General features: G+C 36.8%; 1 protein-coding gene and 1 pseudogene across 1 annotated transcript in view; one reads left to right on the plus strand and one right to left on the minus strand.

The window, feature by feature from the left end:
• FYB2 (FYN binding protein 2) overlaps positions 1-17,004 on the plus strand; it is a 94,029-nt gene that overhangs the window by 75,687 nt on the left and 1,338 nt on the right. Inside the window, 3 exon segments of the mRNA XM_032428102.1 lie at positions 725-785; positions 11,436-11,522; positions 14,324-14,417. Of these exon segments, the coding sequence (XP_032283993.1) occupies positions 725-785; positions 11,436-11,522; positions 14,324-14,417 (242 nt within the window).
• LOC116647003 lies at positions 7,392-8,127 on the minus strand (annotated as a pseudogene).

Raw genomic sequence — 17,004 nt, forward strand, 5'->3', positions numbered from 1 at the left:
GCTTAGTCAGTTAAGTGTCTGACTCTTGATTTCAGCTCAGGTCATGATCTCAGGGTTGTGAGATAGAGTCCCGTGTTGGGTTCCACAACTGGGTGTGGAACCTGCTTAAGATTCTCTCTTTCTCTCTTCCTCTACCCTACCCCACCTCTTTAAAAAAAATTATGGAATTCTATGTTGAGCCCCAGGAATGTGAATATCCTAAACTGAAAATGTCTAATTATGATTATGCACTAAGATTCAATTTTATGCAAGATTATTATAGAAGAGCAGTTGCCTATGGTTTGAAATAAAAATAATGGAAGAAAAATCAACATGAATATTCTACTTAAACTGTCTTTTTCCCAGGAATTAGGAAAAGCCCTCTTACTATTCTAGAAGTGGAATATCTTTGTCCAGTTCCAAGATGATGGGAACCTACTCTAAAAATGATCCTTTCAGCAACTCATATTTTCTGATAATCTGCACGAAATTAAATTGATATAAATATATATGTCTGTGTTTGAGATACTAGGGCATGCCACTATTTTTTTAATCTCTCATTTAAATTTCTTCCCAAATCGAGATTCTTTGTTCTTTGATCCTTCTAGCCTATCTATATTCTATGATCAGATCTATGAACAGATGTGGGGATGCACCTGGATAATTGGGTATTGTGGATAATTTGGAAAGCAAGGGATTGTATAAACCATACCTAATGACTATTTTGATCCTGTCTTGAACCCAGAACTTAGGTCTCAGGAAGTTATTGTCTATGATAATGTGGACATAAATGAAAAAGAGTCAAGGTAAGTCATTTTACCTCATTTGTTATCTCTACTGATATGCAACCCATTTTCTGATGCTTTGTTAAATATGGTCAGAGGGCCACCTTTTTAGAGCCTTAGAGATTGGATGAAAAGTCAGCTTGTGATACAACATAGACAGTTAGTAGTCTGAGTCACTTAACAGTAGAAGGTGATTCAGAAGTTACTGGAGCTTTTCAATCTGTTTCATATCTTTGAATCTAGAGAGTTGAAACTCATTTCAGTGCAACACACCTTTATTTAATAACCTCTTATGAACAAGGCAACCTGGAGGATAGCAAGCACTGTATGACAGAACAGTCTGTTCTCAAAGATGAAATAACTGTAATATATCAAGAAACTATCCTGAAACTCGATGCCCCCTCTCTAGCTATTTGTTATCTATCCTTTCTCTCTCAACTAGATGACTAAAAATAAAGGTCCCCTCTGCTCCTTTTTGATTCACTTAGGGTTCCAAATTTTTGCACTTATAAACACTATTGCTATAAATATTCTTACTCATCTCTTCTGTGAATATGTCCAAGAATTTTTCTAGGAGATACTTAAGGGAAGGGAAATGCAAATTATGTAGGGAATGCAAATTTATAAGAAAACTGCCAACTTGTTTTTCAACGTGGTTGTACCAATTTACACCCTTCCCCACCATTTCTAAGGGGAATATTGATCCACCTTCTCACCAACATTTAGCACAGAGGAAATTCTTAATTTTCACCAATTTAGTGGGTATAAAATACTCAGTGTTGAGCCCCTTTTAATATGTTTATTCACCATTCATATCTTTCCCTCTATAGAAGGCCTGTTGATACTTTTTTCCTATTTTCCTATTGGATTGATGGTCTTTTTCTTATTTATTTATAGATTTTTTTAATGTATTCTAGATACCATTCCTTTGTCAGTTACATATGTTGCAGACACCTTCTCCTTCATGTAACTTGACTTTGCGATGTTCTTCCTAGTCTTCTAATGAATAGAAATTCTTAAGTTTAATGTATTTATCAATTGATTGTTGCTTTTTATATCTTTTAAAGAAATATTTATCCCAAGATCATATGATATCCTCCCATATTTTCTTCTAAAACTGCTAGTTTTTGCCTTTTACATTTAAACCTTAGACCTATCTAGAATTCATTTTTGTGTTTTGGTACTATAATGAAGTAGCTAGCAATCCAATTAAATTTTTTACCATATGGATAAATGTCCTGCATGATTAATTGAATAGTCCCACCTTTCCCCATGGAGGTACAATGCCATCTTTGTCATACCAAGTTTCCCTATGTCTGAAATCTGTGTCCATGCTCCCTTTTCCATTGTCCTTTTCATCTTAATTGCAGGGTGCTCTGAAAAAGTAATATTAGTAAGTACTAAATAATTAGTAAGTACTAAAGTAGTAAGATATAAAAGTACTAATAAGATATTAGTACACTGAGAGAGTAGTTGATATCAGTGCCTTAACATGTTCTAAGACATGATTTATGCCTAGTGTGTGGTCAATTTTCGTAAATGTTCTTTGTGCAGTTTAGAAAAATATGACTTCTCTAATTGTTTGGTACAACGATCAACTTATGTTCTTTAAATCATTCTCTTGTTAAAAATCTATAGATTTGTGAATTTTTAGATGTTTTACCCATCAATATTTGAAAGAAATGGGTTGAAATCTTACATAAACATGGTAGATGAGTCAGTTTCTCCCCAAACTTGGCTAGTTTGCATGTCACAGCTTGGTAGGTAGGTATTAGATTGAGGAGAAGCCAAAACAGCTCTAGATTATGGTCGCTGGATATTCCAGACCTCTACTTTTCATTTCCTTTTGTTCATTAGACTGTCTCCTAGAGAGTTAGCAAGGGAAGGAAGAAGAGGGGGATCTTAAAGGACACTGGTACAACTTCTATAGCATGGCACCCATGGGACTTGTAGCATATCCTCTTACTTCTCTGAACCTTAGTTTCTTAACCTATGATTTGGTAATAAAAATCCTCATCCTGGCCAGATTTATTAAGCTCCCTAATTAGATCCCTAGAAAACTAATATTAGTTGACAAAGGGGCAAAGAGTTGGCCAGAATGTTCACATGGCTAGTATGGGTCTAAATTGGTATGATCTCTCTGAAAGTATAATTTGGCAGTATGTATCCAAAATACCCACACCATTTACTTAACCCAGCAATTCCCAGCTCAAGCAATGGGCTCTGGTGAAAAAGGAAACATAAAAAAATTTCATGCATAAAAATGTGTATCTCAGGGTATTTATAAAAAGATGTTTAAAACCACCCACCCAAACATCAAAACATATAGTAATCTGCTAATTATATTATAGTACTCAACATGACCTTTTAAATATATGTTAAATAGATGCTAAAGAATTTCCAGTGGCATGGAGAAGTGCTTACACTATAATGACAATAGAAAAATAGCAGAATGCAAATTTATATGTATAGTATGATCTCAATTCAGTTTTTAAAAGTGCTTGGAAAGATGTTTTGAAGGAAACTTAGATGTCTTTGAGAGGTCAGATTATGCTTAATTTGTCTCTTCTCTACTTCTTCCAACTTTTTAAATACTCGAATTGTTTCAATGCTTGCTGTAAAAACTAAATTAGTTAATATATAAAATGCCAGCATAAAACTTGACACACAGGTGCTCAAAAAGTATTAGTTCCTTTTATAATACCTTTTCCCCTCCCTGCATCATTTTCTTTTTTTAAATGATCTTAGTTAGTTAAAAAAATTTTATTACTGAGAATTCTAAACAGAAAATCAATAGAATCTTATAATGAACCCTTATATACCCAATACCCAGCTTTAAAAATTACTAGTTTGTGACCAAACTTGTTTACACTGTCACCTACCTCCCCATCTCCAGTATTTTTAAAATAAACATACAGTATTATATTAGTTTCAGATATACAATATAGTGATTCAACAATTCTATACATTAATCATGATAAGTGTACTCTTAATCCCCTTCACCATTTCACCCATTCCCCCCACCCACCTCCCCTCTGGTAACCACCAGTTTGTTCTCTATAGTTAAAAGTATTTTTTGCTTTGTCTTTTTTGTTGTTGTTCATTTGTTTTGTTTCTTAAAATTCCACTTGAGTAAAATCATAAGGTATTTGTCCTTCTCTGACTTATTTCACTTAGCATTATACTCCTTATACCCATCCATGCTGTTGCAAATGGCAAGATTTCATTATTTTTTATGGCTAATATTCCATTGTGTTTATGTGTGTGTATACACCACTTCTTTTCTGTTATTGTTATATACCACTTCTTTACCCGTTCATCTATTGATCGACACTTGGGCTGCTTCCATATCTTGGCTATTGTAAATAATGCTGCAATAAACACAGGGGTGCATATATCTTTTTTGAGTTAGTGTTTTCAATTTGGAGGGTAAATACCCAGTAGTGGAATTACTGGATCATATGGTAGTTCTATTTTTAACTTTTTGAGGACTCTCCATATTGCTTTCCACAGTGGCTGCAGCAGTTTATATTCCCACCAGTAGTGCATGAGGGTCCTTTTTCTCCACATCATGACAAATACTTGTTTCTTGTGTTTTTTATTTTAGCCATTCTGACAGGTGTGAGGTGGTATTTCATTGTGGTTTTGGTTTGCATTTCCCTGATGATGAATGATGTTGAGAATCTTTTTATCTGTCAGTATGTCTTCTTTGGAAAACTGTTCATGTCTTCTGCCCATTTTTTAATTGGATTATTTGGATTTTTTTGTGTTGAAGTATATGAATTCTTCATATATTTTGGATACTAACCCTTTATCAGTTATGTCATTTACAAATATCTTCTCCCATTTAGTAGGTTGCCTTTTGGTTTTGTTGTTTCCTTTGCTATGCACAAGCTTTTAATTTTTATGTAGTCCTAGTAGTTTATTTTTGCTTTTATTTCCCTTGCTTCAGGAGACATAACTAGAAAAATGTTACTAGGGCCAATGTCAGAGAAATTATTGCCTGGGCTTTCTTCTAGAATTGTTATGGTTTCAGGTCTCACATTTATGTCCTTAATCTATTTTGAGTTTTTGTGTGTAGTATAAGAAAGTGGTCGTTTCATTCTTTTGCATATTGCTATCCGGTTTTCCCAACACCATTTGTTAAATACACGTTTTCCCATTGCATATTCTTGCTTCCTTGTCAAAGATTAATTGACCATATAATTGTGAGTGTATTTCTGGATTTCCTATTCTGTTCCATTGATGTGTGTGTCTTTTTGTGCCACTACCATACTGTTTTGATTCCTATAGCTTTGTAGTATATCTTGAAATCTGAGATTGTGATACCTCCAGTTTGTTTATCTATTTAAAGATTGCTTTGCCTATTCAGGGTCTTTTGTGGTTCCATACAAAGTTTAGGATTGTCTGTTCTAGTTCTGTGAAAAATGCTGTTGCTATTTTGATAGGGATTACATTAAATTTCTAAATTTCTTTGGGTAGTATGGATATTTTAACTATATTGGTTATGCCAATCCCTGAGCATGGAATACCTTTCCATTTGGTTGTGTCATTTTCAATTTCTTTAATCAGTGTTTTGTAGATCTCAGATTATAGGTCTTTCATCTCCTTGGTTAAGTTTATTCCTAGATATTTTATTATTTTTGTGCAATTATAAATGGGATTGCTTTCTTAATTTCTCTTTCTGCTGGTTCATTATTGGTGTATAGAGATGCAACAGATTTCTTTATATTGATTTTTGTATTCTGCAATCTTACTGAATTCATTTATCAGTTCTGGGAGTTTTTTTGGTGGAGTCTTTTGGGTTTTCTATATAGAGAATCAGATCATCTGCAAATAGTGAAAGTTTTACTTTTTACCAATTTGGATGCTTTTTATTCCTTTTTTCTTCTCTGGTTCTTGTGGCTAGGATTTCCAGTACAATGTTGAATTAAGAGTGGTGAGAGTGGACATATTTGTCTTGTTCCTGATCTTAGGAGGAAAGCTCTCAGTTTTTCACCAGTGAGGATGATGTTCTGGGTTTTTTTCAGTTATGGCCTTTATTATGTTGAGGTATGTTCCCTCTAAACCTAGTTTGTTGAGGGTTTTTATCATGGATGGATGTTGTACTTTGTCAAATGTTTTTTCTGCATCTATTAAAATTATCATATGGTTCTTATCCTTTCTCTTGTTGATGTGACATATCATGTTGATTGATTTGTGAATATTGAACCACACTTGCATCCCATGAACAAATCCCACTTGACCATGGTGAGTGATTTTTTAAATGTATTGTTGGATTCGGTTTGATAATATTTTGTTGAGGATTTTTGCATCTGTGTTCACGAGCAATATTGGCCTGCAGTTCTTTTTGGTAGTGTCTTTATTTGGTTTTGGAATAAGGATAATGCTGGCCTCATAGAATAAATTTAGAAGCTTTCCTTCCTCTTCTATTTTTTGGAATAGCTTGAGAAGAATAAATGTTTGATAGAATTCACCACAGCTATCTCGTCCTGGTCTTCTGTTTGTTGGGAATTTTTTGATTACTGATTCAATTTCATTGCTGGTAATCAATCTGTTCAAATTTTCTATTTCTTCCTGATTCAGGTTTGGTAGGTTATATGTGCCTAGGAATTTATCCATTTCTTTTAGGTTTCCCAATCTGTTGACATGTAAGTTTTCATAATATTCTCTTAAAATCCTTTGAATATCTGTGGTGTCTGTTATTATTTCTCCTCTTTTATTTCTGATTTCTCTTTTTTTATGAGTCTAGTTAGAAGGTCTTATCAATTTTGTTGATCTTTTCATTGATCTGTTCTATTATTTTTAATTTCTATATTGTTTATCTGCTCTATCTTATTTCCTTCCTTCCTTCTACTGGTTTGGGGTTTTCTTTGTTCTTTTTCTAGCTCCTTTAGGTGTAAGGTTGGGTCGTTTGAGATTTTTGCTTCTTGAGGTAGGCCTGTGTTGCTATAAACTTCCCTCTTAGAACAGCTTTTGCTGCATCCCAAAGATTTGGGACCGTTGTGTTTTCATTTTCATTTCTCTCCATGTATCTTTTGATTTCCTCTTTGACTTCTTGGTTGACCCATTCATTGTTTAGTAGCATGTTATTTAACCTCCATGTATTTGTGTTCTTTTTAGATTTTTTCTTGTAGTTGATTTCTAGTTTTATAGTGTCATGATCAGGAAAGATGCATGGTATGACTTTGATATTTTTTAGTTTATTGAGACTTGTTTTGTGGCCTAATATGCGACCTATTCCAGAGAATGTTCCATATGCACATGAAAAGAATTGTATTCTGCTGTTTTAGGATGGAATGTTCTGAATGTATCTGCTAAATCCATCTGATCCAGTGTATCATTCAAAGCCACAGTGTCCTTGTTGATTCTATTTAGATGATATGTCCACTGATATAAGTGGGGTGTTAATGTCCCCTACCATTGTATTACTATCAATTACTTCCTTTATGTTTGTTATTAGCTTTTTCATGTATTTGGGTGCTCCCATGTTGGATGTATATTTACAATTGTTATATCTTCTTGTTGAATCATTCCCTTTAAGAGTATATAGTGTCCTTCTTTGTCTCTTGTTACAGTTTTTGTTTTAAAGTCTATTTTTTTCTGATATAAGCCTTGCAACCCTGGCTCTCTTTTCACTTCCATTTGCATGATAAATGCTTTTCCATCCCTTCAAAATATTGCCCTGATATACACAAAAATTTCCCAATAATGGTAATTAAAAACAGGTACTCCCAACCCTTGTGTTCACACCAATTTTCAATCTAGATTGGCTTAATCTTGACATGTAATCCAATAAGACTGAAGACCAAACACTTCAGGTCCTGAACAAGATAATAAAATACTCATAAGCCTTCTGGATCCTTGGATTGATTGACATCAATAAGAGAACCAATTTTTGATGTTGTGAAAGAAATGTGTTCATCTCCAATGACAATTTCAAGCTCCTGCCATCCCGCTCGGTCAGAGGGAGGCCACAAGGCATCATCCTCTTTGGTAATTTCACTGTCATCAATTATTCTCTTCAGTTCCTCCATTACACTTTTATGTACATAAGCCTCTTTTCTGATCATGACATCATTTTTGAAATTGCTGTTGTTGGCATATCTCAATCTCCTGTCGGGTCAGAACTCAAACTCCAGGAACCCATGGCCGAATTTGCCCTTATGACCCACGTAGTAACACAGATAAAAGTCACTCTCCATGGGTTCACAAGGAGGGAACCAAGACTAAACTTTACCAGCAAGCCTTTTTGTTGCTGTTTGTGCCCAACACTGACGTTTACCTGGGCGCCAGGTCTTGCAATTTTATCCATTCCGTCACCCTGTGTCTTTTGATTCGAGTGTTTAGTCCATTTACATTCAAAGTAATTTCTGATTGGTACATATTTATTATCATTTTGTAACTTGTTTTTTGGTTGTTTTTGTAGTTTTTCTCTGTTCTTGCTCTCTTCTCTCACAGTTTGCTGGCTTTATTTAGTGATATACTTAGATTCTCTTTATTCTTTGCAAATCTATTACTGGCTTTTTTTTACTTATGGTTACCATTAGGTTTATATATAACACCTTCTGCATATAGCAGTCTATTCTAAGTTGATGGTTGCTTAAGTTTGAACCCATTCTTTATTCCCTCCTCCCATTTTAGGTATATGGTGTCATACCTTACATCCTCTTATTTTGTGAATCCCTTGACTGATTTTTATAGATATTTTTACTGCTTTTGTGCTTCCTATTTTTCTTACTCCTACTTATGGTCTTTCCTTTCCACTCAAAGAATCTCCTTTAATCTTTCTTGTAAAATTGGTTTCATGGTCATGAATTTCTTTAACTTTTATTTGTCTGGGAAATTCTTTATCTTTCCTTCTATTCTGAATGATAGCCTTGCTGGATAGAGTATTCTCAGTGGCAGGGTTTTGGGGGTTTTTTGTTGGTTTGTTGTTGTTGTTGTTATTTTTCTTTCAGCACTTTGAATATATCATCTCATTCTCTTCTGGCCTGCAAAATTTCTGCTGAAAAATCAGCTGATAGCCTTATGTTGTTTCACTTGTATGTAACTTTTTTTTCTCTTGCTGCTTTTAAAATTCTCTCATCACTACTTTTTGCCATTTTAATCAATATGTGTCTTGGTGTGGAACTCCTGGAGTGATTTTGTTGGGAACTTGCTGTACCTCCTGACTCTGAATGTGTTTCCTTTTCCAGATTCCAGAAGTTTATTATTTCTTCAAATAAATTTTCAACCCCCTTTTCTTTCTCTTCCCCTTCTGGGATCCCTATAAAGTGAATGTTAATGCACCTAATGGTGTCATTGAATTCCCTAAGTCTCTTCATTTTTCTTTTTCTCTCTCCTGTTCAGCTTAATTGCTTTTCATTACTTTGTCCTTCAGGTCTCTGATCAGTTACTCTGATTCCTCTAGTCAACCCTTTATTCCATCTAGTGTATTTTTTAAAGATTTTATTTGAGAGAGAGAAAGCATGAACCAGGGGAGGGGCAGAGACAGAATCTCAAGTAGACTCCACACTGAGCACAGAGGCTGAAGTGGGGCTCCATCTCACCACCCATGAGATCATGACCTGAGCCAAAACCCAGAGTCAGACGCTTAACCGACTGAGCCACCCAGGTGCCCCTCCATCTAGTGTATTTTTAATTTCAGTTATTGAGTTCTTCATCTCTGATTTTTTGTTTTATGTCTCTTTGTAAAGGGTCTCACTGATGTCTTCCACTCTTTTCTCAAGACCAGTATCTTTATGACCATTACTTTAAATTCCCTATCATGCATATTACTTATCTTCATTTTGCTTAGGTCTGTTGCTGTGATTTTGTCCTGTTCTTTCATTTTGGACAATTCCTCTGTCTCCTATGTTGTCTAACTCTTTGTGTGTTTATGTGTTACAAAAGTCACCTACATCTCCTGTTTTTGAAAGTAGGGGCTTTATGAAGAAGTCCTATAGTGTCCTGCAGTGTTGTGTCCCCTGTTCGCCAGAACCTGGTGCTTCTGGGGTCTCTCCTATGTGTGTTGTTTGTGTCTTGCTGTTGTGGCTGAGCCACATTGGCCTTCAGTCCAGTCATCTGCAATGGCTCTCTAACCTGTCGTAGGCAGGGTTTGGTCCCTGTGTTACTAGTGGGCCAGTCTGGAACTGCCTTGGGTTTGACTAGGCATTTGCCAGAGATGCAGTAGCACTGAACTGCAGGGCAATTTCCCTGTGTTGTCCCCTAAGAAGCTTTCGTTGGTGGGCGGGTCCTGCAGTCAGACCAGATGTCTGCCCCCAGGCCACTGCTGGAGCCACAGTATGACCCCTGTGTATGATTTTCCCTTATCACTTTGCAGTGGTGCTGGCCCCTGCTGGGGCTGCTTGCACACTGCCAGGCTGCATATTGGAGGGGCAGGTTCATAGCCAAGTGCATATTGGAGGAGCAGGTTCACAGAAGACAAGGGTGGGTGCAGTGCCAGCAAGGTCTCCCCTGCCATGCGCTATGGGGGGGGACCTGCAACCTCCAGACAGGTAGGCGAGGTTGGAGGGGGTGGATCCACAGAAGTACATGAGGGCAGGTGAGTGGTGTTAGCAAGCTAGGTGGAGAGCCTTCACAGCACTGGTTCCCATAGGTGTCAAGGCTGGGGGGCAGGGGAGGAAATGGTGCCTGCGGGCTCCTTTGTTTCTGGAGAAGATCCCTGTCCCTCCAGTGCCTGTTCTGGTATCAATAAACAACTCTCCCTCCTGCATGCCCCAGGCGTTTTTCAAACTGCTGCTTCTAGGCTGTATCTCCTTGGAGCTGTTTGTTGTGCTTTCTCTTTAAGGGCAAGGACTCAGCTTCCTCTAGTCCTTTTGGTTCTCCCAGACTTGAGCCTGCTGATTTTTAAAAGTTCCAGTTGTTAAGTCCCACTGATTGTAAGAACTCATGAAATTTGGCCCCTCTGGTTTTCAAAGCCAAATGTTTTGGGGGGGGGTGTTCATCTTCCCTATGCCTGGGGTGTCTGTTTCTTTTCTGTTCTCCGTGCCCATAGCATCCCTCCCTCCTGTGTATAGTCCTAAGGGTCTGTTTGGCTCCCTACAGTGACTCTGCCCTTCCTACACTCTTCAATATAGCCTTTTCCCTACATTTAGCTATGAAGTTTGTTCTGCCAGTCTTCAGATCACGTCCTGGGTTATTTACACTGATGTGGATGTTATCTAGTTGTATCCATGGGATGAGGTGAGCTTAGGGTCTTCCAACTCTGCCATCTTCCCCAGCTCCTCCCTGCATCCTTTTCTACTAGTGCTAAACACGAGATTTGTCTTGTCTTAAGGTAATGGTTAATATTATTCATGTTTTAGAGGCAAAGAAACTCAGGCCCTGGAAGGGAAATGTGATCATAAGCAGGTTGATCTCTTGCTTCCGGTTTCAAATTTGGATCACCACACATCAGGGGTCAGCAAACTATGGCCTGTGGGCCAAAACAGATGGCCACTTGTTTTTGTAAATACAGTCACAACCGCAGAGTTTACTAATTACCTCAAAGATGGTATAGCTTGCAAAGCTTAAGATATTTACAATCTGGTCTTGACACAGATTATCCAAATATACTTCTAGACAATGTTTTAACTTTTTTATAAAACCTAATTGTCCAGAAAGTACTGATGTTTCCATAAAAGTTTTAATTCAATATTTACTTGCTCAAAATACTTTTCTCCTCAGAGAGGAAGATAAACTAAAAACTTGGAAACCCAAGTTTTTGATGGCAAAGGAAAAAAAAGAGAGAAAAGGTGCTGAAGAACCAGAAAGGTAGGTACACGGGTATACCTAAATTACAGCTTATCGGGGCGCCTGGGTGGCTCAGTCGTTAAGCGTCTGCCTTCGGCTCGGGTCGTGATCCCAGGGTCCTGGGATCGAGGCCCGCATCGGGCTCCCTGCTCAGCGGGAAGCCTGCTTCTCCCTCTCCCACTCCCCCTGCTTGTGTTCCCTCTCTCGCTGTGTCTCTCTCTCTGTCAAATAAATAAAATCTTAAAAAAAAAAAAAAAGATTACTTTAAAAAAAATAAATAAATTACAGCTTATCTGCTGAAATTTATACCTCTTAGAGCTGTGTGACTTTAGGCAAGTCATTAAATTTGTCAGGTTCCTAACCTATAAAATGAGAATAATAGCACCTACATCACTGTATAGTTGAGAGGATTAAAAGAGAAAAAGAATATGAAAATGTAAAGCACCACACACATTTCTCTTCATTGTCATCACCCAGACTTTGGAAAATAGGGAGTAAGGAAAGATTTCAAGCCAGCCATTATCAAATGATGAAAAAACTTGGTCTTCTTTTAGGCTGTAAGAACTTTTCCCCTATAGATGGGAACTTAAATAATACACCAATTAGAACTTAAACGTTGAGAAACTATGATCACATAACAAGACTAATTTCCCTAAAATACAATTCTAGTTATGACTACATTAGTGTTATAATTAAAAAAGAATGTTTTATCAACTCATAATCAAACCCTCATTCTTGTGATTCAAGTTCCCAGCTGGCTGTTGGGGGAGGTGATGTTTTTACTATCTCAGATGGTTACTGTGTGATCTGAGCTCTGGAGGATGGGGCCCAGGACCTGAGATACTTTTAACAGTTGCCTTGGGGAAATCCTTGTCTAAACAGCCACTGGGCTGGGAACACTGTGTGGTCTGTCTGCTCTAGGAAACCTGTCTAGAAAAGTCCTAAAGGGGAACCCCAAAAGAAAGCAGACATCTGTCTATACCATATTTAAACACAGAGGATGGCATAGGATGGCCCTTTCCATTACCTTATTTTCTTTGGGATTAGACTTGATGTAACTTACTTTTCCCAAGTTCAAAAGATGTATTCACAAACTAGAAAAGCATCCCTCCACCTTAAACCTCATACTTTTACATAGCATAGCAAAACAGAATTTCAAGAGAGAGAATATCAGTGAAATTTTTGACACTACTCCACACACAAAAAAATGTTTAGTATTTTAATGTACACGTAAGACTTTCAGGAAACAATTTTCTAGTGCTTTTTTTCTTACAACAAACATATTATAGTTTACTTTCAACTGAGTAAATTTTAAAATATGGTAAATTTCAAAATGTGATATTGGGGCGATCATATTCCTGTAGATTGATGTATCAATTTCTAGTGCTTTTTGTTCCTTTTTAAATGGTTTCTACCATAACTTGTTCCACCAATAAGAAATGCATTCTATATTAGTTCAACCCTTCTATGATCCCTTTATGAATCAAAGATGATGACAAATTTTCAGAGAAGTTGGGGAAGGATATAAACGTATAAAGGCATAGAAATTGCCTGTTCTGACACTCCTGGGACCCTGGGATCATGACCTAAGCTGAAGGCAGACGCTTAATGTTCTAACACATGTGCGTGTGTGTGTGTGTGTGTGTGTGTGTGTGTGTGTGTGAGTGAAGCTGGAAAGGTAGGCTGGGGCTAGCTTATAAAATACCCTATGTACCACACTAAGGAATTTGACTTTATCTTATGGGCACTAGAGACAAATTAAAGGTTTTAAGCAAAAGCTTGACATCAATTACATTTTAGAGAGATGACTCAGGAGGCAAGTATGCAGATGGATTTGAGGAAGGAGAGGCAAGAGTAAGATGTTATTTCAGGTTAAAAGTGAAATGTGGCAGTGGCTATAATCTTGGGACAGAATGAAAAAGATGTAGGAGATACTTCTGAATAAAACTAACAGGACTTGCTTTTTTCCTTCTGTCAATATATGAAACTGCTAAAAAGCAGCACCAACCCCCATGTGAAGAGCAGGAAGGAGGAAAAGGGAGGATTAAGAGTGTAATCAGCCTCTGCTGTAGGGTTATCTATCAACTTTTATGTGCTGACAATTTTTGCACTTATTTTGTGGTATCTTACTTTATTTTAATTTCATTCTTCTCCAGAACCATTCAGCAAACAGAACAGTTCTCTGATTGAAGCACAAAGATTTATGATTTTTTTTAACAAGCTAATTATACTTTGAACCCTGATTCAGAGGAGTTTTTTGTTTAACTTAAACTGCTTAACCAGTTTGATTTTATTCCAAATTATTATCTTGGTATCAAAAAAAAAAAAAAAAACCCCACAACCTTTTAATTTTTTTTAAAGACTTTATTTATTTGAGAGAGAGAGAGAAAAAAAAAAAAAAAAAACACGAGCAGGGGGGTGGAGGGGTAGAGAGAGGGCGAAGCAGACTCCCTGCTTTACAGGGAGCCGGATGTGGGGCTTGATCCTGGGACCCTGGGATCATGACCGGAGCTGAAGGCAGAGGCTTAACTGACTGAGCCACCCAGGCGCCCCCACAACCTTTTTAATTATAGGAAAAAGCAATTGGTATTACCCTGTTCAACTGTTCTGACACTGTGCTCTACTGGAAATATGTGTTATGTATATAATCATCTACAAATACCCACATAATATAGGATTATATATATATTTATGATTTTATATAAAAATATATACATACAAAATTATACCTGAATTTATCCTGAAGTAGCATGAGTTTATAGATTTGGGAACTTAGAGTTTTATTATGGTACATTTAACCTGACCTGCATATTTCTTGCCACTTTATCTCCTAGAAATTTCTTCAGAACCAAGAAGCAAAACTTAGAAAAGATGAGAATAGAAAAAGAAGAAAAACGTTTTAGAGAACAATTTAAGGTATGTTCTCCTCAGAAGGTACAAGTTATAAACAAATTCCTAGCTTTTAATATTACTAAAGATCCTATAAGAGTGTTGTACCTCTGCCTCTGGGATAGATAGGATCCATGACTAAACAGCTGATACAGTTTTTTCCTGATGCATTTCTATATTATCATGCCTTTACACTTGCTATCCCCTCTGCCTGGAAAAACTCCTAAGTTATTCTTAAGGCTCTGTTCAAATGTCACCCACTCTTCTTGGGAAAGTTATTCAGCACATTTTATCTATCTGTTATACACATATCTGTTCTAACACTGGTCTGTTATAACACAGCCTGTGTGTGTGTTCTGAGCTAAACTCAAGTCCTCTCTGAGATTGTCTCATTCAAGATTGCTCCTTACCTCCCAACATATCTGAACACATAGTGTTCACTGAGTGAATGAATGACTAGATAAACAAATGAAACAAATGAGTGAATGAAGGAAGCAGTATATCTGAAGCTCCTTGACTTCTTCTGTCATTATGAATCCATGGAGTATTTCCTCAATTCCAAGGTTCAAATAGTCCTTCCTTGTAATTTCATATACTGTCACCATGAGAATTTATTAAGAAACATTTTGAATAGCTCCCAGGTCCCAGATACTGGATTGAGGGAGAGAATGTGGGCATCCTGCTCACAAAATTTCTCCAAGTCACTACTCTTCCCCATAACAAAATGGATAAAGATTAGGCTTCTTAACATGACATATAAAGCTCTTCCTGTCATAACTTCTTGTCTTTCAGATTTTATTTCCTGCCATTCTTCACCTTGCACTTCAGGCTTTGGCAACAAACTACTCAATTCTGTCCCTTCAATGAACATCCTCTTCAGTCCCCGTCCTGCTACTCCCTTCCTCTAGGCATGTACCTGGTCTGCTCCAACTATCTGGTGATACTCTTGCTACTTTTCCCCATCTGACTAGCTTTCATTCACTTATCAACACCCAGTCAAGGCATCTCCTCTCCTCCAGAAGACTGACCCACGCTTGCTCATGAAGGCAATTACTCTTCCTCCATATACCTCTAATCTGAGCTTATCACGAGCACTAACATTATTGTAATTATGTGTTCACCAATTAAACTGAGCTCTTGGAGGACAGGGTTATCTTATCTTTATATCCATGTGTAGAGCAGAATAAAATTACCTTTGGAAATGTCCAAAAATGTTTTTGGACTGAACTAAAAAAGAATATACACAAATCCCTCATAATCATTAATAACTCCTGCTTTGGACCAAAACTGATTAGGGTTATTATATCTAGAAGCCATGATATGAAATTATTTACTGCAACTGTGATGTTATTAGTTTAACTGAAAAACAACAGTGTAACAATTACTTGCTGAAATGACCCTACATTCCATTTAGTGCTTTTCTCACTTTGTGACTATCTCCTATCTCATGTGTATGATTCCATTCTTCCTTATTACCTGTGGTGCGTTTTCCTTATATATCATTAGAAAAATTACGCCATATCAGTAATTTTTATTCAGCTCAAATCACAAAAGATTAGTGCCTCATTTGTGCTAGGCATTAAGAGTACAAGGTTGAATAAAACTGTCTTCCATTTTCATTTTAAGATGGTTATTAAATGCTGTAATAGTATATACTAAGTGTAGTTAAACAGAAAATTATACATTGCAGTTGTGGAAGTCTTCATTAGAAGTGGTTAAGAGTAAAAGGTATTTCAGGCAGAGAAAACCACATGAGCACTGGCCTATAAGTATAAAAGGTACCTGGCATATTCAGCTTGATGCGGCTTCATTAATGGGGCAGAAATAGGAGCATGGGAAATGACAGTATGCCAAGGAACTTGAATGTCAAGCTGAAAAATGTGGATCTTATCATGAAAGCAATGAAGAATCTTTAGAATTTGACAAAAAGGAAAGTGACCTGATTAGATTTTCATTTTAAGAAATCACTATTCATAATGAACAATGGCCTGGAAAATGGTAAGAAATCAGTGAGGAAGTTATTACTTTGTTAGGCAAAAGAAAAATCTGTCTTGTGGATCAGATCCCATTTGGTATAGAGTGATACACTTTATCATTCAAATTCAGCAAACTTCTGAGAGTGGAAGAAGGCATCCCTAATCCTAATTCTAAGTATGTGTAGAGATACTAGATATAAGCAGACTGTCCTGAGCAGAGGGAGATGTCTGGCCACCCTAATTTGGTTAAGTAGACGTCTGTAAACATAAGCTTTGTATTCTGGAACTTTTTCTGAGTCAACATATCAATACATTAGAAGGTGATATACCTATAGATGTATAGGCTGGCTAGTTTATCACACGGGAAAAAACCTCCCTTAAGGTCGTAAGTTGAATTTCTCATCAGTTTTTTTCACAAATGCCTGTCTTTGACCCCAGAAGGAGAGTGGGAATTGCCCTCCATACCTACTACTTTATATATAAGCCCACCCAGAGAGGAAGGGTAGAAAGAGTGCCATCTAGAACTGCCAGGTATGTAAAAACATTATGAACTCTAAAGCACTATACACAAAGAGGTTTTTCTCTTTCCCTCTTACTTTTTTAAACTTCTCCATTCCCAAGTTTGGTGGTAACCTTAT

The sequence above is a fragment of the Phoca vitulina genome, unplaced genomic scaffold (genome assembly GCF_004348235.1).
Source record: "Phoca vitulina isolate PV1807 unplaced genomic scaffold, GSC_HSeal_1.0 scaffold2, whole genome shotgun sequence".
Lineage (NCBI taxonomy): Eukaryota > Metazoa > Chordata > Mammalia > Carnivora > Phocidae > Phoca > Phoca vitulina.